At 39.4% G+C, this 21,281-nt stretch overlaps 1 protein-coding gene across 2 annotated transcripts in view; it reads left to right on the plus strand.

Annotated features, from left to right (window-relative positions):
* Positions 1 to 21,281, plus strand: part of LOC138051398 (dynamin-like GTPase OPA1, mitochondrial) — a 33,123-nt gene that overhangs the window by 3,465 nt on the left and 8,377 nt on the right. The window contains exons 4-24 of one of the 2 annotated variants that reach the window (XM_068897586.1): positions 90 to 155; positions 1,788 to 1,873; positions 3,008 to 3,055; positions 4,803 to 4,910; positions 5,671 to 5,757; positions 7,077 to 7,153; positions 7,704 to 7,740; positions 8,762 to 8,842; positions 10,337 to 10,411; positions 10,705 to 10,776; positions 11,268 to 11,323; positions 11,661 to 11,704; positions 12,772 to 12,834; positions 13,212 to 13,279; positions 13,542 to 13,614; positions 15,012 to 15,084; positions 15,403 to 15,518; positions 16,319 to 16,383; positions 17,410 to 17,652; positions 18,718 to 18,762; positions 19,354 to 19,464. In XM_068897586.1, the coding sequence (XP_068753687.1) occupies positions 90 to 155; positions 1,788 to 1,873; positions 3,008 to 3,055; positions 4,803 to 4,910; positions 5,671 to 5,757; positions 7,077 to 7,153; positions 7,704 to 7,740; positions 8,762 to 8,842; positions 10,337 to 10,411; positions 10,705 to 10,776; positions 11,268 to 11,323; positions 11,661 to 11,704; positions 12,772 to 12,834; positions 13,212 to 13,279; positions 13,542 to 13,614; positions 15,012 to 15,084; positions 15,403 to 15,518; positions 16,319 to 16,383; positions 17,410 to 17,652; positions 18,718 to 18,762; positions 19,354 to 19,464 (1,694 nt within the window). The remainder of the gene's footprint in view (positions 1 to 89; positions 156 to 1,787; positions 1,874 to 3,007; positions 3,056 to 4,802; positions 4,911 to 5,670; positions 5,758 to 7,076; positions 7,154 to 7,703; positions 7,741 to 8,761; positions 8,843 to 10,336; positions 10,412 to 10,704; positions 10,777 to 11,267; positions 11,324 to 11,660; positions 11,705 to 12,771; positions 12,835 to 13,211; positions 13,280 to 13,541; positions 13,615 to 15,011; positions 15,085 to 15,402; positions 15,519 to 16,318; positions 16,384 to 17,409; positions 17,653 to 18,717; positions 18,763 to 19,353; positions 19,465 to 21,281) is intronic. The other variant, XM_068897587.1, reaches the window with a different exon arrangement.

Raw genomic sequence — 21,281 nt, forward strand, 5'->3', positions numbered from 1 at the left:
TTCTACCTTATTTTGTTCAATTGTTGTGGTTTTTTTTGACATTTAGTTTTGGTTTGTTGTTGGTTTTCCTTTTTGTTTAATAACTATAGGTTCAGAAGCCACGCAAAGTTTTGTACACAGTTTGAAAGAGTTTATAGATGGTTTTTGGAGTTCAGGTATGGAACTCCTGAGATTGAGGCAGACAGCTAATTCAGTAATGTTGATGTTTCTTTGTCTTTGTTGTCATTTCATCATCACTTTAGTAATACATGTATTTTAGACAGAGTAAAGTTTAAGTTGAAGTTTACTGATTTCTGGACCTCAATGTAGTGCCTTTACAACCTACTGTATGTACAGTACAGCATGTATATCAAAGGCTAGTTAAGTCAGGTGTAAAAAAGGAAAGGTCATTAGATGAGTTTGATGTTAAGAGCTACAGAGGAAACAGTCCAAATTTTAAAACATTTTCCAATAATTTAAAGTGCCCCTGTGATCCAAAAAATCACTTCATTTTTGTCTTCAGATTTTGGAAGTGTGTGTGCTTTACACTTGAGCTTTGATTTGTGTCCAAAGGTCGTTTACTTTAAGTGTAAGTTTTATATAATCATTAGTTCTTGTCCTTCAGTAGCAGCGGTGATCTAATCCGAACGTCATGGGTTCAAATCCCACCCTGGTCAGAGTTTTTCTCTGTCCTTGTGTGGGCCCAATTCCAATACTAGGGTTGATCTCTGATGGAATAAAAATTGGGTATCAAGACTTCACAGTAGTGTTAGGCCTCACTCGAACTTGGAATCATTACGTAAGTTTTATACTTTACGGTCCACCATTACTCACATTCAAAACTGACTGATTGGACCTCAGAGGGCTCGATCTACGAAAAAGTGACATTAAAGGCTCACTAGCTTAAAATTTCAGCGTGTGATTGCACCTTGTTACATATCCAAAATGCGAGCTTGAAAGTCGGAAAGCCAGAAACTCCCGTGCTGCACATTAATTAAGTCGCATTTAAACACATTGCATTCTTAGACTAGTGAGCCTTTGACACCATTTTCTCCTTGATCCAGCTCTCTCAAGAACATAAAGGTGGCAGACCACTAAATAGGAGCATTCCAGTTAAAATAAGCAGGTGTCTTTTTGAAATCCTGCTAAAACTTTGGTCACTTAGTGTTTAGTTAACATAGTTTTCAGGTCCAAAGAAAAATAAGAATTGATAATATTTTTGGTCACAGGGGCACTTTAAAGGAGAACTGAAGCTAAAACTCAACTCAATTTCTTAAGTATGAAAGACTATGTAGTAAAAAAAGCTCAAAAACCATGTTTACAGTGAACCTGTAAATGCCCTTTAATAATAAAAAGTATAATAATGATTGTTTGTCTTACCATTTAGTTACTTAGCGGGTTACCAGTCGCCCTTATCGCAGGATAAAGACCAGCAGTAATTAAGTGGTCAAAACGTCTTGGTTCACAACCTACAGTTGTAAGTGACTACATTGTGAGACAAACAATAATATATGATTATTCATGTACTTTTTATTACATGTACATAATTATGTCTTAAATAAGGAATAATGAACAGCAAAGTATTGCTTTAAATGTTGGTAAATTTAAATGCTCTTCAACGTTTGGTATGGGCACTCAAAAAAGAAGTACTGATTCATAGAAAGATTGTACTAAGAATTAAACAGTACTATTGTTAAATTAACTTTTATTCTCTCTTGTCATTCTTTTGTCCCCTCTTGAACATAGCAGTATCACTGGTCTTTACAGAACACTTCCATGGTAACCATCCTTTTATCTTTTTGTGTCAGAAGTCAGCCCCTCTGTGGTGTCTGCTGCAGTCAAACCAGAAAAGGGTGAAAAAGCGTCAACCCCAAGAAAAAGTCCTATGGAAAAAGTAATTTGTGAAAAAAATACAAAACAATATTTCGTTATTAGTAGTAATATAGGAAAGATAGAATAATATTGATCCTCACTTAACTGGACAATTTCAGCAATTGTCACTTCTATCTTTTGTATGTAAACCACACAGACTTTAAAGGGGCTAGGTCACGCAATTTTAGGCAAACTCAGCACTGATCGAATGGTCATAGAATTAACTAAAATATCAAAATAACTGCTCAAAACTATAGAAAAGCTCTAACAAAACACAGAGACGCCAAGAAGGAACATGGAAGGGCAAAACTGGATAGGCTTGAAATGGCTAGAATTTGGGTTAATTTGAAAAACGTCGGCCCACCTTTTTTCAACTTTATATCAGTCATTATCAAAATGCCATTTGCAAAGCTGGAAAATCATTCTCAGTTGTTATGTGGCCATGATTGTGCAAATGAAAGACTCTTGCTCTGCCAATTTGACGTTTAGAGCTCATAATTAACAAAATGAAACAAAATTACCTAAGATAGCTTGACCTAGTAAACTGTACTACACTATACACTTAATAATCATGTGGTCCTGAGGGAAACAGTTAGTTTTGTTTTCCCGAAAGTTCTTTAGTTCTGATGTCCGTCGAGGGAAACATCAGGACTCAAGGGAAAACAAAACTAACTACTTTCCCAAGGGACCATACATTAACTGCTTTCTTATATATTTAGACTTTTCCTTCAACAATCGCAGCAAAACATCTGGAGCGGGCAACAACTGGTTTTTCTTTGTCTAATATTCATTATCAGAATCTGAAACAACAAAAAAATCAAAATTGAACTACATACCGTGTAGGGACACTCAGTATTTAATTTGATTTCCTGTGCAGTTGTTCTTATAATATGTAAACAAAGTTAATGTACAATGTTACTCATTAATTTAACAAGGATAGTGCAGGAGTATGTATTTCTTACTATTTTACTGTATGGACAAGAGTGTTTTTAACCAGAAACTAAAACCCTGGTATATCAATATCACCAAGGACTACTACATCCGGGAACTGATTGGTATATTTTTAGTTTGGAACATGAGTGGTCATATTGAGCAACAACAAATTCAATAAAGTTAAAGATGAATGATAAGTAATATTATTGTAATTTGTTCACAGATGCAAGAACGATTGGAAAAGTCTCAGGAAGAACTGATTGAAATGCAGGTATGATCCCCTCATTATGTACAAAATTAGAGCTTTATTTTGTTAGTCCAAGAAAGTGCCCACGTACATGTAGGAGCCAAGGGGCCCATTAAGCTGGAGCTCATCCGGGTTTCTGTAGCATAAAGCGACTAGGAGTATTTCTACTCCCCCCTAGATGGGATGCCAGTCCATCGCAGGGTTACCCCTGGCATTAAATTCGCCGGTATCCATTTATACACCTGGGTGGAGAGTCTGAGGCACAGTGAGAGTAAAGTGTCTTACCCAAAAACGCAACACAATGTCCCCGGCCAGTTCGCGAACCTGGACCACTCAATCCGGAGTCAAGCACACTAACCATGAGGCCACCGTGCCTCCCAAAGTGCACACTTGGTTGACATTAAAGTGAATAATTTATTGTTTCTTTGTCTTCAGCATGAGAAAACAGAGGAACTTTCATGGCTGTTTAAAGAGTGAAAATTTGTACCTCTGTTTCGTCATGCCAAAGATGAAGAAACAATAAATAGGCCCTTTGCATGGCTGTGTCACATGACCTTGTCAATCATAGAAAGTGTTTGTGGTACAAAATAATAGATGCTAGGAATGGAAAGAGCAAGACGAAATTAGTAAGAATGTAAATTTTGAGACCACTGATGTTTAAGTGCATGATTTTAGAGCGGTATGAAAGTTTGAAAATAATAATTAAAAGAATTCTGTGCTGGATGGCAAAGTACAGCTGGTTTCCATATAAATCTCAGTTAATTTTTAAAGTAAATGTAAAATCACTGTGAAATCTCTCACTTAAATTTCAGTGGCCTCAAAATGGACGTTCTTACTAATTTGATCACACTCTTTCCATTTCTGGTTTTTTTTTTTGTATCACGACCATCTTTTATGATAATTTGACAAGATCATGTGACGTGGTCATGCAAATTGGCCTATTATTTACTTTAATACCAACCAAGTGGGTACTCTGTTGGACTAACTAACTAAAGCTCTTTAATTCAGGCACTGAGGTGCAAGATATATGGTGGGACATTTTTGTCAATAAGGGAATAACATGACTTTTTGAGGGAATATTGTTTATTTGCGCCCACAAATGACACTACAAGGGCGCAAATAAACAATATTCCCTCAAAAAGTCATGCCTTTATCATTGTTATCAATAAACAAGGCCAAATGATATCAAGAATGCAAGTTTTAATAATACAAGCTAAGTGAATAACGAATTCAAAGTCACTTCAAATCATCATGTGAGTGTTGATTGAACAAGCTGTTAAAGAATCAACTCAGCCCAGTGAACTTATTTAAAATTACCAATTGCGTAAAATCGTCCATAAATAATAGGCATATCACAAAGTTGAAGCAAGAACCAATCAGCTGTAGGGCTGATAATGCATTAGCAGCCAGCTGTCAGTCTTTTGCGGCCCGCTGAGCGTGTGTTTTGAAGAGGCCGGTTTTCTGTTTGGCTGCGTATATTGATAATAATACAGCTTTCAAGTCTTTGTTGGATGAGGGGTGTGTGAGATGTACAATTCACGCAACTGTCTCTTATAGACACCTGAAAAATTCACTGCACTGCAATGGTGTCACAGACGTCATGGGTTCGATTCCTGTTGAAATCACCTGAATTTTTCAGTTGTTGTGCGTTAAGAGACAAAAATATTGCTCAATTATTGTCCAGACAAGTGCAAGGAACACTGTCTTCTTCCTTTTTTCAGGTGATTTGGGCTATCTTTTTTGTAATGCATGGTTTCTTATTTTCCTCTAGCAAAGGTACCAGAGAGAGATAGACAAGCTTGAAAGGGACAACCGCGAGTTAAGGAAACAAGTCATAATTCTTAAGGGTGATAGCATGCCAACACCACGCAAGATTAAGGTGAAACAAACCTTTCTTTCCTTCTATGTTAAAGAAACCAGTAATAGTGATACATGTACATGTAGTAATAATGGTTGTCAACATTGATCGATATTGTCATGGTCATTGTCGTCATCATCGCCGTCAACATTAGCAGTGGTGTTGCATATCATCACCATTTATGTTGTTGCCCATCATCATCGTCATTGTCATCAGTACAAGCAGCATCCTTGGAAACAGTGAATGTAGTTTCATCCTTTTCATTGCCAACATTGTCATTCAAATTCATGAAAGTAAATGAAATATAATTATCCCTGGCCAGTACAGATAAGCCTACTGAAAATAAAAGTGCTTCCGATTCATCAAGCCATACAAAACCAAGATTTTTTTTCAATCCATGGCTTCAAGTCTTTTCATGGCTGGTGTACGGAGAAAAGGAAAACTACATGTACTGCAAAGTACGCACAGAACATAAAGAGAATAATGGCATGACGAAAGAGGCACACAGCACTAAACGAGAAACGAATGGCTTATGGCCTTTAATTTAATATCACACTGGACTTTAAACTTCGATATGGGACTAATTGAATGGGTTTGGGACTCACTCGTTGATGGATTGGTGAGTCCCAGGGGGACTGGTCTAAATTTGTAGGTGGATCACTGCCTAAGGAACAAAATGACCTGCAACATGTTCAAAAGGCGAAAATAATAATGTGTTATGGAATATTGACCTTTGCTCAATGAGAAAATGATTGTTTTCTGTTGTGACTCTTCTTGCCAGAAATCTCTCATTGACATGTACTCTGATGTGCTGGATCTTCTGTCTGAGTATGACGTCAGCTATAATACCACTGACCATCTACCAAGGGTATTGTATTCTTCTCATACTGTTAAAGGTCAGGGCTCAGATGTTCAGGCTGGATGACTTTATCTGGGGCTGGTTGATCGGAGCGTGGTTAGCGCTAACCGTTGGTTAAGAGGTATCAAAACCAATAGGTTTCCATGGTATTTATCGCTGGTTAGGGCTAACCATGCGTCAAGCAACTCGGGCCTGGTGGATAAGTCACCATCCAACAGTGTCGATCTGTGCAAAGATTTCAGTGTAACCACGAATATGTATAAAACCTTGGGCAATGTTTAATTTGTGAAGTTTAGTTAAAACTGTGGATAAAGTTATCCAGCCTTTGAACATGTACAACTGGGACCTGGTTATTATTTTGGAGGAGGAACTGGTGCAAATAACATTTTATTATATGGCAAAGCCAGTCTTGAGCAAATCCCAGCGCTCTGATTGGTTCTTTCTCGGTCGGAATTTTGCAGTACTGACCATTTCCGTGAAAAGTCTGGCCGGTTTAGGTCAGTTTGAGTGTCAAAGGGTTAAACTGGCTGAAAGAGACCTATATACTTAATGCCTCAAATTCAAGGGAATCTTTTAAGGCTACCTGTGCAATGTCACCTTCTGTATTCTTTAAAAAGAAGTCTAACATAACATTACAATGTATACTGTAGGAACTGAGCAAAATTAATTAATGTGCAACAACAAAGTTGGATAAATTAAATTACACTGTACATTAGTATATGGCTAGTGTTTCTGGCCAATATAGCATGGGCTCTGATTGGCTAATGGCAGCTAAGGGTTAGGGGGGCATTATTCTCTTGTTATGCCCACAGGCCGATTATGGATTATGCAAATTACTTTAAAATTTGTCTTCTTTAGAACCTTTCTGTTAGCCATAATTATAGTAAACAACTTAATAACCTCGACTGTTCGGTCGTTACAGCAAAATCTCAAACCTCAGCCAGCTGTATTGACCTCGCTGTCACTCGGTTAATACGGCAAGGTCTTGGTTTGAGATTTTGCTTTAACAACCTCACTCTCGGTTATTAAGTAGTTAAAATCATGCAACTTTGTCAACGTTTGTTAAAATGATTATTATTTGAAATTGTTTCACTTTGGACGAAGTAAATTGTAATGGATCTACATGTATAACTTGGTTTCATTGAATAAATTAAGTGAAACACACACATACTGTATACATGGGAGGGTTTATTAAATGTGCTTTCAGTCACATGCACAGCAGAGTTTTGCTTGAACAAATCAAGCTCTATTATTTTCTTTGGATTCAGGGCTAACCCTGAAATCAATAAAATTTTTTATTCTTATTTGTCAATGCTTTTCAATTCCAGGTTGTTGTAGTTGGCGATCAAAGTGCAGGCAAAACCAGTGTCCTGGAGATGATTGCACAGGCTAGAATATTTCCAAGGTTTGTTGTAACAAAATAATAAGAGTAGGAAATAAGTTTGTGCAGCTACATGTATTGTACATGTTAATTGCCGTGACTTTAACATCTTCAGTTCCCACGGCCTCTCCCGTCTGACGTTGTAGCTCAGTCGGTAGAGCAGCGGTGATCTAACCCAAAGGTCGTGGATTCAATTCTCACCGTGGTCAGAGTTTTTCTCAGCCCTTGTGTGGGCCCATTTCCATTAGTAGGGCTAACGCTCACATGGTTCATATGGGATAGAAACTTAGCACTAGTCACATTACAATCTAATCAGTTAAGTATGTTCAAGTATAAGTGCTACACGGCCAACGTTTGCAAAAACATACCTGTAATCCTTCCTTCTACATGTACTGTACATGTATTTGAATGAAAAAATTCCACTGATATGTGGGAGACAAGCTCTCATTACAAAAAGTAGTCATTAATAACCATAATTATTGTAATAATGATCATTAATATACTGTCCATGTACTATATACATGTAAATGCAATTGTAGATTAAGATGAAGATTCTTGAAAAATTCTTTTGCAGAGGTTCTGGACAGATGATGACAAGAGCACCTGTAATGGTAAATATTTAATTTCTTTTGAAGAAGAAAAAAAAATATGAACTTGATGCTATGAATTTTGCAAAATTCAAATTAAAAGTATATCCCCTTTATTGTGTAGTTTTGCATTCCTCCTCCAAAGTGGCCCAAGTACGTGTGACGTCTGAGTAATCGGAAAATCTGAAGATTCTCCGATTGCATAGGAAGTAAGAAACTTTGAAACAGAAATTCTTGAGTTCTGCTCTTTTCTTATCGGAATCAGAAGATGCCAATAGTTAGATCAGAAAGGAAATTTCCGATATTAACTTGGAGACGCTCCCTTATAGAGTGATTCCCCTGCAGCCACTCCCAGACTTTATCTTCAGAGATTTTGTAACACAATCTACACGATTGTTGCGTTCAGTTCCACAGAATGCCCAAGTTGGCTATTGATCGTGATGATATACAATTTGAGTGTTTGGACACCATCTTGTTCTGGCACAAATAACCTTGATCTCATGTGATATTATTACGGCTTGCTCAAGTTAAGTCAAGTCCTGTTGGACGGGGTCAATACCTGGATGGGTGACCATCAGGCAGTACCAAGTGTCTTGTTGATGACAAAATAGGAATTGAGCGCACCTCACTAATCTTTGATTACTGCTATTATTATACATTGTAGTCACCATCTGTCTTCTCATTGGCTAAAAGCCTACAGTTAATTCTGGGAAACAGCGCAACCTACAGATTATTCACTAATCTGTTCCTACAGATAAGTGAATAATCTGTAGGTTGCATGCGCAAGCATGATTTCCAAGAGCAATGTGTTTGGAAATAAACTGTGATCGCTGCAATAATGCGTTTGTCGTTATTTTCTTCAAAATAATGTATAATAAAACAATTATTAGATTCGGTTTTTGTGATATGTGATATCCGGAATAATCAAGGTCGATTAACCGATTAACCGAGACCTTGATTATTCCGGATATAACATTTACCTCATCCAATAATAAAAAAAATTATTGTTTAGTATTAATTAAATATTAATCTCGTTGCTTTTTAGGTGACCTTAAGCGAAGGTCCTAATCACATGGCGCAGTTCAAGGGAAGCACTCACCAGTATGACCTAACTCAAGAAAATGAGGTTAGAACTGTAATCTTCTTTCCTATTCATTTCTTTCCAAAATAAAATGCCCTCATAACAGTGGACAATATCAATGTCATTCACCACTGTATGTTATGTATTCTGTCTGGTGAGAAATGTGAACATGACAGTATTCTTAGCATGAAAGTTTCATTTTGTCAATCAAGTTGCCCCTACCACACTGCTGGGAATTAGCAGTCGTCCGGTCGTCCCAGACAACCAGAAAGTTTACTGGGCAAATGGATTTTTGGTCAAATGAAAAGCCTGGTTGCTCAAAGCAAAAACAACGGAGAACCCAGCCAAAAATAGAACATGAATTACATGTACATACATGTAAGCAGTACCCGACTCACTTGACAGTTTTCTATTGTCAATGTCTGATAGTAGTGTGGAAGTAGCAATAATTAACCTGCCCCAGCTGAGCATTTACCCTTGTTTTGAATATCTGTGGCTTTAAATACAAAAAAATTGTCAGATAGGAAAATACAAGATCGAGACAATATTCACAAATATGCAGGCGACGGAGATCAAAGAATCCATTTTGAAAGTGCAAAACAAAAAGCCACAGACGCACACATAGACCTATGGGATACTCAAGCTCCAACACCATGTGATTGCGTCTCAACACTGTGTTTATTTAATCGTAGGGGGGCTCCCAATTGGCAACCAAGCAATCAGGGCAACCAAATTTATGGGTTTAGTTTCCTGGCTTTTGAAATGGGGACCACCTGGAATTTCTTCTTCATTTTTAGCAGTGCTACCATACGAAACATTAGTGAGTTGATGTTTCAAGCGATAACCCTTTACAGTCTCTTAAGAAACCAACCCCTCCATCATTATTGTTGGCAATATGGCAGGACAAAAATTATAGGCAACTGAACCTACAGTATTCTTATGGACAAGCAAGCACCCCCAAGTCTCCCAAATACAGGCTGCAATGATGGTGGACAAAACACTGACCCGCCCAGTCCATGGACTACCTAAATGGGCTACCATAAAATGCACTTACTCTTAAAAATACCATTTCAAATGAGTACTGTTGAAAGAACTGACTTGATTATATGCTTACATTGCACATACATACCTTGCTTATTTTCGTCTGCATGGCCACATGCAGCTAAATCCAGGAATTGCACCAGTTTCACTTCACTTGCTTGAAGTAATTGGCCATCGCAACAATTATCAAAAGCTAAAAAAAGTTAAAATGGGTGCTTATAGACTTAAATACTGTTGATCAATGGCATTTAAAATGGGTGTTTAGGCTTAAGTAAGCACTATTTAAGACGCTGCTTACATATAGACCAACAGTACTCATTCGAAATAGTATTTAGTTAGGGTTCTTCATTTGGATACTCCATCAGGGTAGTCCATCGATAGTGTTTCGTCTACCACCAGCTGTGATGGCATAATAACTCTGTAACATGTGTTAAAGTGCACATTTCCAAGTTCTGATTTGTTTTTCTCATTCATTTCATTTGTTTATTTTATTTGCAGCTTAAAGCCCTTAGGCAGGAAATTGAAATTCGAATGAGGAACAGTGTCAAAAGCGGTCAAACTGTTAGTCGTGAGGTAATGCATTTATAGGAATAAACTTGTGTTTAGTTTATTAAACAATTTAGAAAAGTTAAAGAAGTGCCGGTACACAACCTTTTGATGTACCCATGACAGGCATTTTGAAGTGACAAAATTTTCATGTCATAGCCACATTTAAAGGTTTCACTCTTCTTTTGCTAATTTATATTTTCTAAATATTTTTCCTCTCATATTTAATCTTTTTCAACCAACTTACCAGTATTTGTGGTATTTATAAATTACATTATTTTTTGCCATGGCTCAGCTGATGTCTAGGTATTTTCTCTCAGGTAATTTCCCTAAGTGTCAAAGGTCCAGGTCTTCATCGCATGGTGTTGGTTGACCTTCCAGGAGTTATTGGGGTATGTTACTGTGGATTCAGTTATTTGTACTCCACCATTGTTAGCATATCAGTAAATTCGATCTAAAATATTAAAAAGTGTTGGTTCTTGTGGTGAGCCTAAAACCAGACTAGAGAAAACTCTCCTTATGGAAGCCAGCTAATTTTTTTAGATATCATGTTCAGAAATGCAGGCAATGTCAAAAATGGCAGATTTGGCAAAATTTCAGCAAAAGGGTGACATTTGGTGGACATAAGTGGAGATAATAATAATAATAATAATAATAATAATAATAATATATCATCATCATCATCATCATCATTATTATTATTATTATTATTATTTGGTGGACATAAGCGGAGATATTTGACAAATCAGCTGATATGGTGGATTTGGCGAATTTTGCCAAGAGAGTGACGTGTGGAGGATGTGGGAGAACTTTGCCAAAACCTCCATTCTTGCCATTTATGACATTTCTGACATAAGTGGGCTTTTTTGTCATCATTCTACAGACAATCACAGCTGGAATGGCAGAAAACACAAGGGATGACATCGTGGAGATGAGCAGGTGCAGTAGAAAGCCTCTTAATTTAAAATGCCATGCATTGATGAAAGGAAGCAGTGCGGCACAGCGATTAAGGCGCTTGCCTTGAGATCCGAGTTCTGACCACTGGTAGAACTTGTTCGTGGTAGTCCCTGGTTCAACTTCTCAGCTGCACTTGTAAATAGCCAACTAGCTTGCATCCAGCCAGTTGCGATCCTTAAAACTTGTTATTGAATGTTCTGTTCTGTCGTGATTGTGTTTCATTAGCCCAGAAAAGCCCCTATGGGGAGTGGTCAATTATTGTATTTGTTTTTGCAATAGTTTTACTATCACTTTGTCCTTTCTTCATCATCTTGTGCAGAAACTACATGAAGAATCCAAATGCAATTATCTTGTGCATTCAGGGTGAGAGTAAGAATAGTATTATTTTAACTTAGAGTCGTCAACATTAATAATAAATGAATGCACTAATGTGCATCAGAGATAAAAATTCTTTCAGACAGTTATTGGTTTGTAATTTTGAACTTGTGTTCCATTTCAAACTTGAAACAGATCACTTTGTTAAAGTTCACCGAAACTCAAATATTTTTCTTTCCTAATATAAATTTCTGCATCCAAAGCAAACACATATTTCAACCTTTTCAATATGACAAGGGTTAGGTAGTTCCTCAAAAATGGCACTGGTCGGAACGGCGCTTGATTTAGGGGAGAAAATGAAAATTCATGCTCAAGTGCTAACGTTCTTCATAGAACCTCAAATTTGGCTAGTTCAAGTTGTTGTTTTTTTTTTTTTGCCGACGAAGGCAAAGAAATGGACAAAGTGAAAAACGCACGTGCAGGGCGTGCAAAGCTATTGTCTTTGCCCAGTAAATATGCAAATTTGTGACGTTCTCGTTGCCGTCGCCGTTGTCGTTGCTTAACGCGCTCTAATTTGGACCCACAGCCGTGATGTGAGAGGCAGGGGAATATTCTCGATTTTACGCCACGAACTACTTTGCATTTCTGTTTTCAAAGAAATTTTGCATTGTAAAGCAGTTTGTGACGTAAAATCGAGAATAAACTTGTGCCTCTCGCATCACGGTCGTGGGTTCAAATTACTGCTTGTTTCGATAACTTTGCACGTCTTGCCTGGCAGACAAAAAGCGAAATTTTGAGGTAAGAATGGTAAGATATATTTGGTTTTGGTGAGGAGAACGAAATGATATATGTGAAATGAATTATATATTGAACTGCGGATATAAAATCAAGTGAAGCTATGTATGATTCATTTCACATATATGATTTCATTCATTGATTCATTTATCACGGGAACATTTGAACCCACAAATGACCAGCTCTTAATGTCAGTCGCTTCATAGCTCAGTTGGTTAGAGCGTCGCACCGGCATCGCGAGGTCACGAGGTCATTGAAGTGGTGAAGTTCCTAACGGCGAGGATCATAGCTTCACTTGATTTGCATTTTATTCAAAACAGATGGTGCCATTGATGCTGAAAGAAGCAATGTTACTGATTTAGTGAGCAACATGGACCCTTCAGGTGTGTTAAAAAAGCAATGTTCATGAAGAAGTTTATAAGGCTAGAATTATTTGAAAAAGTTTTTGTATCAATTCTTTGAGCAAAACCAAAGTTATTGCATAAAGATGTGGAGCTGTAAGTCATATTTCTTACAAATATGTCATCAAAATATTGATTGTGACAACATTACAGACCATGTGTGCCAGAAGAGTCTTGCCATGGTCTAGGAATAATAATAATAATAATAATAATAATAATAATAATAATAATAATAATAATAATAATAATAACAACAACAAGAAATTGAAATAATGATAACAAAGACAGCTCATACCCTGTTTCGTGTAAAATGTTTTTGTGTACAGTTGAATACAATCTTTTTTTGTTCTGTTTTGAAGGAAAGAGAACAATTTTTGTACTGACTAAAGTTGACTTAGCCGAGCAGAATGATGCAAATCCAAGCAGGGTAGGTCATCTCCTTTTAAACACGAAGACTCGATTTGTTTTTTGCCATAGCCGCAAAACCCCCAAAAAAGCTTGGAACCGATAGTTTACACGGCAAAGATACGATGTATGTGGTCCGTACCTACTTTTTGGGAGATCAATTATCTTTCTTTTAGTCATAAATTGATGGTAGAACCATCTCTGTGTGAATACCTACAAGTCTTTGTGTTGGACAATGGTAGCGCCTCAACAAGCTGGCAATTATTCTTCTTTTTTGTCATCAGATTAAACAGATTCTAGAAGGAAAGTTGTTTCCAATGAAGGCTCTTGGTTACTTTGCTGTGGTAACCGGCACAGGTACTGCTCCTCAACTTTTGTATTCATTCTATGACTTAATGGACAAAAACGAGTTGATTTGCTCTCGTGAGCAAGCGTGGCCTCTTGACTGTCACTTGGTCTCGGTAGTTTCAGATAAACGAGGAACTCGTAATCGGAAGGTCGTACGTTCGACTCTTGCAAATGAACAGTCGGATTTTTCCGATCATCCCTATAGCGTATGGCAGAGCATCCGAAGTAGTAATCGGAAGGTCGTAAGTTCGACTCTTTCAAATGAGCACTCGGATTTTTCCGATCATCCCCTATAGCTTAGTGGCAGGGCATCGGAAGTGGTAATCGGAAAGTCGTAAGTTCGACTCGTGCAAAGAAGCACTCGGATTTTTCCGATCATCCCCTATAGCTTAGTGGCAGAGCATCCGAAGTAGTAATCGAAAGGTCGTAAGTTCGACTAGTGCGAAGGAGCACTCGGATTTTTCCGATCATCCCCTATAGCTTAGTGGCAGGGCATCCGAAGTGGTAATCGGAAGGTCGTAGGTTCGACTCGTGCGAAGGAGCACTCGGATTTTTCCGATCATCCCCTATAGCTTAGTGGCAGGGCATCCGAAGTGGTAATCGGAAAGTCGTAAGTTCGACTCGTGCAAAGAAGCACTCGGATTTTTCCGATCATCCCCGACGGAGGTCACCACAGCAGGCGGTTTGGTGAATTTTAGTAGTTTCTTTCGGGGTTTTCGTTTGAGGCCGGAGGTCGGACGTATCGTCCGGTTGTTTACCATTTCACGTCCGGTACTTTGACGCTGTAAATTTGTAGATTTGTTGGCCTCTGTTTTTTCCCTGGGCTGAAGAAACACAAGGCAATGACGTAAAAATATCATCCAAAGTAACAAGAAGTCACATCGCCTTACTCCATTACTAAACGGAATAATTGATGTGTTGGAATTTCACTCGCGCGATAAGTTTAGTTTTTCTTTTTTTCTCCACTCTCAAGAATGTAAACAGCATTTCTGTATAGTCATTTATTGGCGACTCAGGCTTCTTTTAGGGTTCGGTCCAAAGGCAATCGGCCTTACAGCAGAAAATAACAATGTCCGGTACTAATGTAGGATTAATGGCGTAAATGATTTAGCGAACATTAGTTAATGGAGTGAAACATTAGGGTTACGAGAGTTTGATTTAACCTGTTTTCGTACTCGCACTGGTTTGAACCCTTGCGGGCCAACACCTTAAATAACTGAGGATTGGAATCCGGTTGTTTCGCATACACGGTGATTCGCCCACACTTAAAATCTGCAAATGGTTCCACTTTCAGGCATCACAACACTAAATCACAAAGAATGGTGAATTTAAACAGTGTTGTCAAACTCGTTTGCAAAGTTATATTTCATGGAAAGTGCTCTTTATAAATTTTTGTGCTGTTTTAGGTAATACGAATGAAGGTATTGAGACTATCCGAGGCTACGAGGAAGAATTTTTCCGAAATTCCAAACTATTCAAGTAAGTGAAAAGCGCCTCTTTTTAGACAGAAGGCCCTGTAAACATGTACGATTTTTGTGACAGCTATTCAGAGCAATTCTTGTCACAGACAAAATTCCATTTAGTTTCGATTCTTTGGCCGCTCTAATCTCATTAGGTTGGAGCAAGGTCGAAGCACATGGATATCGCGGCGACCGTAACATGCTGAAAAATCGCGCTAAAATCGAAACTGGCTAAAACTTGAATTTTTTGCTTTGCTCCTTCGCAACACAAATTGCATCAAGTTGCTCAGTTTATAAAGGCTATGTTGGTCGCCATGTCTTTCTCTTCGCCCAACAGGTCAGGAGTGTTCAAAGCCAGTCAGATGACAACGCAGAACTTGAGCTTTGCTGTTTCTCACTGTTTTTGGAAAATGGTTCGAGAATCAATTGAGCAGCAGGCAGATTCGTACAAAGGTGATAGGAATTTTCACTGAACTGTTGTGTGTAGTGTTTGCTTATTCTTGTTAATGTTGTAGTTTTTGCTAGGAGTATTAAAGAGAGCTGTCACGAAAGAGATTGTGTGACAAACCAAAAGAACATCTTTGTGAATGACGTATTTAACAATCGATGTAACTATGGGAACAATCATTATGCGCAAGCTCTGAAGCCGGCTTTGTTGGCGTGGTTATTTCGTGTGCGCGATCAATGCGAGCGCTGGCCTCGAGGAATGAGGGGCAAAATCACGCGGAGTTTTCCCCAGGTGTACTATTCTTTATGCAACTCTCGCTAGTCCTCTCGCGCGCGTGTAAATCCCGCCAGCCATTCAGGCGGCGACAAAGCCGGAGCCTTTTTGCTCTCTAGGACTAATTAACCATGATTTAATGCGTTTGTGTATGTTGCTGTTGGTTATGCTAGTGGGTCTTGTTTTTGGTCAAATGAAGTAGTCTCCAAATAGGCCATTTTCGAATTCTTACGACTGGACTGGATCTAGCATGAAATGGAGGCTAATTCGGGCAAATCTTTTCAAATGCAAATTAATTTGCCGCAGTAGCCTCCATTTCATGCTAGAACCAGTCCAACCCTTAGAATACGAAACTGGCCTATTACCCCTTTTTGGGTTCTCACGCAATGCCAGTCCCATTTCGTGAAAGCTTAATAGGTCAACTCTCCTGCACAGCTTTTAGTGAGTAAGAGTACTCTCAGGGTCACACTGCTTCGTGGCTTTGTCTCCCGCCTCAACGCCAGTCCAAACTATTTCGGTTTTTTTTTTTCAGCCAAGAGGTTTAATCTTGAAACGGAGTGGAAAAACTTTTTCCCAAAGCTGCGAGAATTGGATCGGGTAGGTTTGGGTGACAAACTTGAGAAGCGAATAAAACCTTACTGAGCTAATAACATTTGATTTGAAGATGAGGGTTCAAACTCGCAACTGTCGCTAAGCGGTTTTATCTGGAAGATGGAAAGCCAGGATTTTGACCACAAAATTTCATTTTATAACAGTAAATGGCAGTTGCATTTGTGAGAGGGGCTTGCTTTATTCTTGACTTCTTTGTTGCGAATGTGCCAAAGTCAATAAATCTCGAAAGCTACAGTTTGCATTGCCCTCCAGGTTGGCTATAGGAGACATAATTCAATGCTGCTCTGGTTAGAAGACATTGCAATGCAGATAACAAAGTTACAATTCAAAGACCGAACGTTTCGACACTCTTTTCCAGTATCTTCCTTAGGGGTGGAGACACGAGACAGGAGTGTCGAAACGTTTGAATTGAAACTTTTTGAGCTATATTCAGATTTCTTCTAACCAGAATAGCATCGAGCTTTGTTTGATCAGTAAATCTATTGTTTGCTTGTACCTTCGATAAGCGACAATGGCTTAATAAGATTAGAGTTCTCTGTCGTAAGGAATTTTCGGTCTCGTGTTTTCAAGTGAACGATATACGAGTTTGAGAAAGAGAGAAGGTTTCATCATGAATTGAGTGGCGAAAAAACACGTTCGGGATTTCTGTAGTTTCGCTTTCTTGCACCTAGTGATTGACATAAAATATATTGCTACAATCTCACCCAATCATAGACATAACCGAAACCAATTATGACTTGCTTTGCTTTGAGTTGTGATTGCATGTGCAAAGTAATAAATCATAATTAACCCTTTCACTCCCAAGAGTGCCACTTACAGATTTTACTCTGTCTAACGCCAGACGATTTTACTCGTCAATGGGGAACCCCACGGGGGTGAAAGGGTTAAGTGAAGTACGATCGTCTCCGTCCTTTTTGATTGGCCAAAGTGATTTCTTTGGTTAATCGATTGAAACGCCCTATATTGGTGTTGTTTCCACAATCCGCTTCATTACGGTCCTTTTTCTCACAGAGTGAGCTTTTCGACAAAGCCCGTAATGAAATCCTCGATGAAGTGCTGACGCTAAGCGAGATCACGCCTCAGATGTGGGAGGACGCCATAACCAAGCATCTGTGGTCAGCGGTGGCTCCACACTTCATAGAAAGCATCTACCTTCCTGCGGCTCAGGCCGATAATCCGAGTAACTTTAACACTTCTGTGGACATCAAGCTGAAGCAGTGGGCAGACCGGACTCTCCCCGATATTTCTGTCAAGGTATTGCTTATTATTTTAAAGGTGATGTTTACACGAGCTGATTTTTTAACGCCCGTTTTTAATCCATGTTACACGAGACAACTTTTCACGCAGCTTTGTTGCGGCAACGGTATGTTACACGAGACAACTTTTGACGCAACATTAGAGCCCGGGCTCCTGCAGGCGACAAATTTGGCGGACACTGTTTACGTCCCTGTCGACGTGACTTATTTCGGTCCTCCGGGGTACATTCTGGGACGATGTTACACGCCCCAACTCCAACAAAATTCGGGCAACAATTTTGCAGGTTTTTGAAAGCGATTCAAAAACCTGCAACGTGTTGCCACAACAAAATGTTGCATTAAAAAATCTCCCTGTGCGCCATGGTATAAGTAAAGTAGTAAAAAGAGAAATCCAAGTATTTCACCATTTCACCTCCCTCTCCTCCCCACCTCCCCCCCTCCCTTCCCTTCCCTCCCTTCCCTCCCTTCCCTCCCTTCCCTCCCTTCCCTCCCCTCCCTTCCTTCCCTCCCTTCCCTCCCTTCCCTCCCTTCCCTCCCTTCCCTTCCTTCCTTCCCCTCCTTCTTTCTTTCTATATTTTCTTCTTCTTCTTCTTTTTCTTCTTCTGATTAGACAATGGGGCCTTGAAGAGGCCAAGGTTGGCAACTCAACCATGCATTGCGGCAGGCTGTTCCATTCTTTTATAGTTCTTGGAAAGAATGACAATTTGTGGTAGTTTCTAGAGGACGAAGCAACTTTATATGCTAAATTACGTAGATGACGACTTGTGCGCACTTGAATTCCTTCCTTCCTTCCTTCCTTCCTTCCTTCCTTCCTTCCTTCCTTCCTTCCTTCCTTCCTTCCTTCCTTCCTTCCTTCCTTCCTTCCTTCCTTCCTTCCTTCCTTCCTTCCTTCCTTCCTTCCTTCCTTCCTTGACAGCCATAAATACACTAAAAGATATTAACTGCAATGCTCCAAGAAAACAATGTAGATCTTATAAAACTGACAAGGTGTGATGAGATACTAGACTGAACCCGACAACCTTTGTATACTTCAAGTTCATTACTGCACCCTCACACTCAACAGGTTGGCTGGGAAACGCTTTTTGAGGAATTTTACAAGGCGATGCAAGTAAGAAACCATTTAACGCTGGCAAGTATTTTTGCGATATTTCAGACTTTAGATATGACTGCAGCAACGATTTCAAGTACGCCTTCGATTTGCTCGTTTAATTCTGTAATGATTTCTAGAGTTATTTATAGCCTGACAGATGTCAGAGCTTGCATCTAAAGCGCGGCGAAACTGAAATTGCTCAAATTGTGATGCGATTTGCTAGCTATTTCCGGTAATCTTGATTGCGACCAAAAACGTTGTCCAGAAAATCGCTCCTATGAACAGGCAGTTTATGGTCATCTCGCCACAAGAAGATTCGCCCTTAAACCAACTTGTCAGCCAGTACAGTGATGTTGTTAAGATCCGACAACTGCCGTGCGTAATGAACGAATAATACTTAGTGGCGAGTTGACTGGTAGCGAAGTATGCCTTGTAGCAAACCAACCTGTGCCTAAGCAGGGAGGAATTTTCGTACAAGAAGTCAGTAACACAGTTATGGCCCGTAGAATGTAGCTCAAAGCGGATAAGAGCTCTTTGAGAAGAAAAGCTCTCAGCCGAAACCCTCCAGGTGTGCAGAATTTTAACTGTTTGTATGTTGTGTGCTCTTAGGAACACAAGAGTGATAATGGCCACAGTCATCTCTTTGAGGGACTGAAATCCGAACTGTCAGACGAATGCAAACGAAGCCACGTGTGGCAGGCAAAAGCCATTGACAGTCTGGTGAGCAAACTCCATCCCAAATATCTCCCATAATGAGATAAACGAGTTCTAGTGCACCATGTAAGGGAAGCTCTCCTCGGCTTTGTAGCTCGATTTCTATATTCCAGCACGAATTCCAAGCGTTTGACCACTTGTAGTTAATGCACATTTTTCATACCAGAAGACTATCCAATACAAACCCGAAGATGGCCTTTTCTGACGTCTGATTGGATAGTGTGGTATTGTGAATAAATTTAAAGTGGTCACGCTTTTTGGATTCAAATTATAACATTGCACAGGACCTCGAGGTTCTCGGAAGTAAAATAAGGACAAAGAGACGTTTTCGGAGCTTCAAGGTGATGCCTTTTGTCGAAGAGTGAATTTTATTCCATCAAGCTGACCAAGTTTACCCACATTTACTGCAATGGAGTTGAGTTTGTTTTGTTTCAGCTTAGGCAGCTGTTAATGTTTATTAAGAGTGAATTAGATAAGAGTGTTCCCGTAGCCAGGGTTGTCTCCCAAGCACAGTCACAAATAAGTCTATTTTTGGAATACCCCTTCCCGCGAAAATAATTCGTCATTTCCCTGAGAAAACATGGCTGAAGTAGTCACGCTTGACATGGCTTCTCCTGGTTGGTTAATGTACTAGTGTCGGCCCTTTGCTTGTTTTCGCACGCAAACTGTATCAAAAAATAAATTCATTGGTGACTGTGCTGAGACAAGACTGCAAATTGATAGAGAAATACTCTTATTTGCTACAAGGCTGGGTTCCTTTAATCTCGCAGGGGAGTATATAGACCACTTTCATAAATGGCGACCACTTTTACATTCTTTTGTATTTATGTTAATTAGACCTACTGCCCTCGTTTTAAAACAAATATTCTTTTGAAATTTACTCGTCGTAGCGAGGTTAGTAGGGCTTATTAGCATTGAAACAAAAGAATATTTTATTTGGCCGCCATTATGAAAGAGGTCTATTGAGTTAGTCCCCTGCAGTTATTCCCCTCAAAACATCCACAGTGCAACTCAGACCATGACAATTTTGTTTTCGCAATTTTTCACGCATATGGAGGTAATTTAAGTCCCTAGAGACCACGTACATTTGTTTCTTTACAAATCTTCATCAAGCTGTTTTGTCGACATCTCAAACAACAGTGCGTTTTCTAGAAAACCTCACCAATGCGTAAAATAAGCATTTTATCGGCCTTTCACTCGGGGATATCAGATTTCTTCACCTCTGGTTCCGCCCTTGGGCTGCGCCCTCGGGCGGAACCAGAGGTGACGAAATCTGATATCCTCGAGTGAAAGGCCGATAACCCTTACCAGGAACCCATAACCCGGAGCCTACATTGTGTTGGTGTTACGGCGTTTTCACAGACCGATTTATTTTTAGATTGAATTTCCCGCGAATGAGACTTCCCCAGGAGCCCGATGACCAATTACAAGAAACTAACCTGCCGTCACAGGGTCAACGAACCGGAACTGCCTTTTTTTGTTTTTCGGAAAATGTAGTCTAAAAATAGATCGGTCTGTAAAAACGCCGTGACATAGGCCCAGTATGGGAGTTGGCGGCTCCGGGTCATGGGTTCCTGCCCTTACTTATCTAATTCACTCTTGTGTTTATTGAGGAGTAGAATCCAAATGGGAAAGGAAATCAGTGGAGGATTTTCGACCTTTATTTCCTGCAATTCTTTAGTTGAAGGTAGATGTCGTGGAGGCAGTGTGGCCGAGTGGTTAGGGCGCTTGCCTTGAGATTCGGAGATCCCGGGTTCAAGACCCGCTCTGACCACTCTTTGAATTTGTTCCTGATAGTCCCTGTTTCAACTTCCCAGCTGCAC

Source organism: Montipora capricornis, chromosome 6 (genome assembly GCF_036669925.1).
Source record: "Montipora capricornis isolate CH-2021 chromosome 6, ASM3666992v2, whole genome shotgun sequence".
Lineage (NCBI taxonomy): Eukaryota > Metazoa > Cnidaria > Anthozoa > Scleractinia > Acroporidae > Montipora > Montipora capricornis.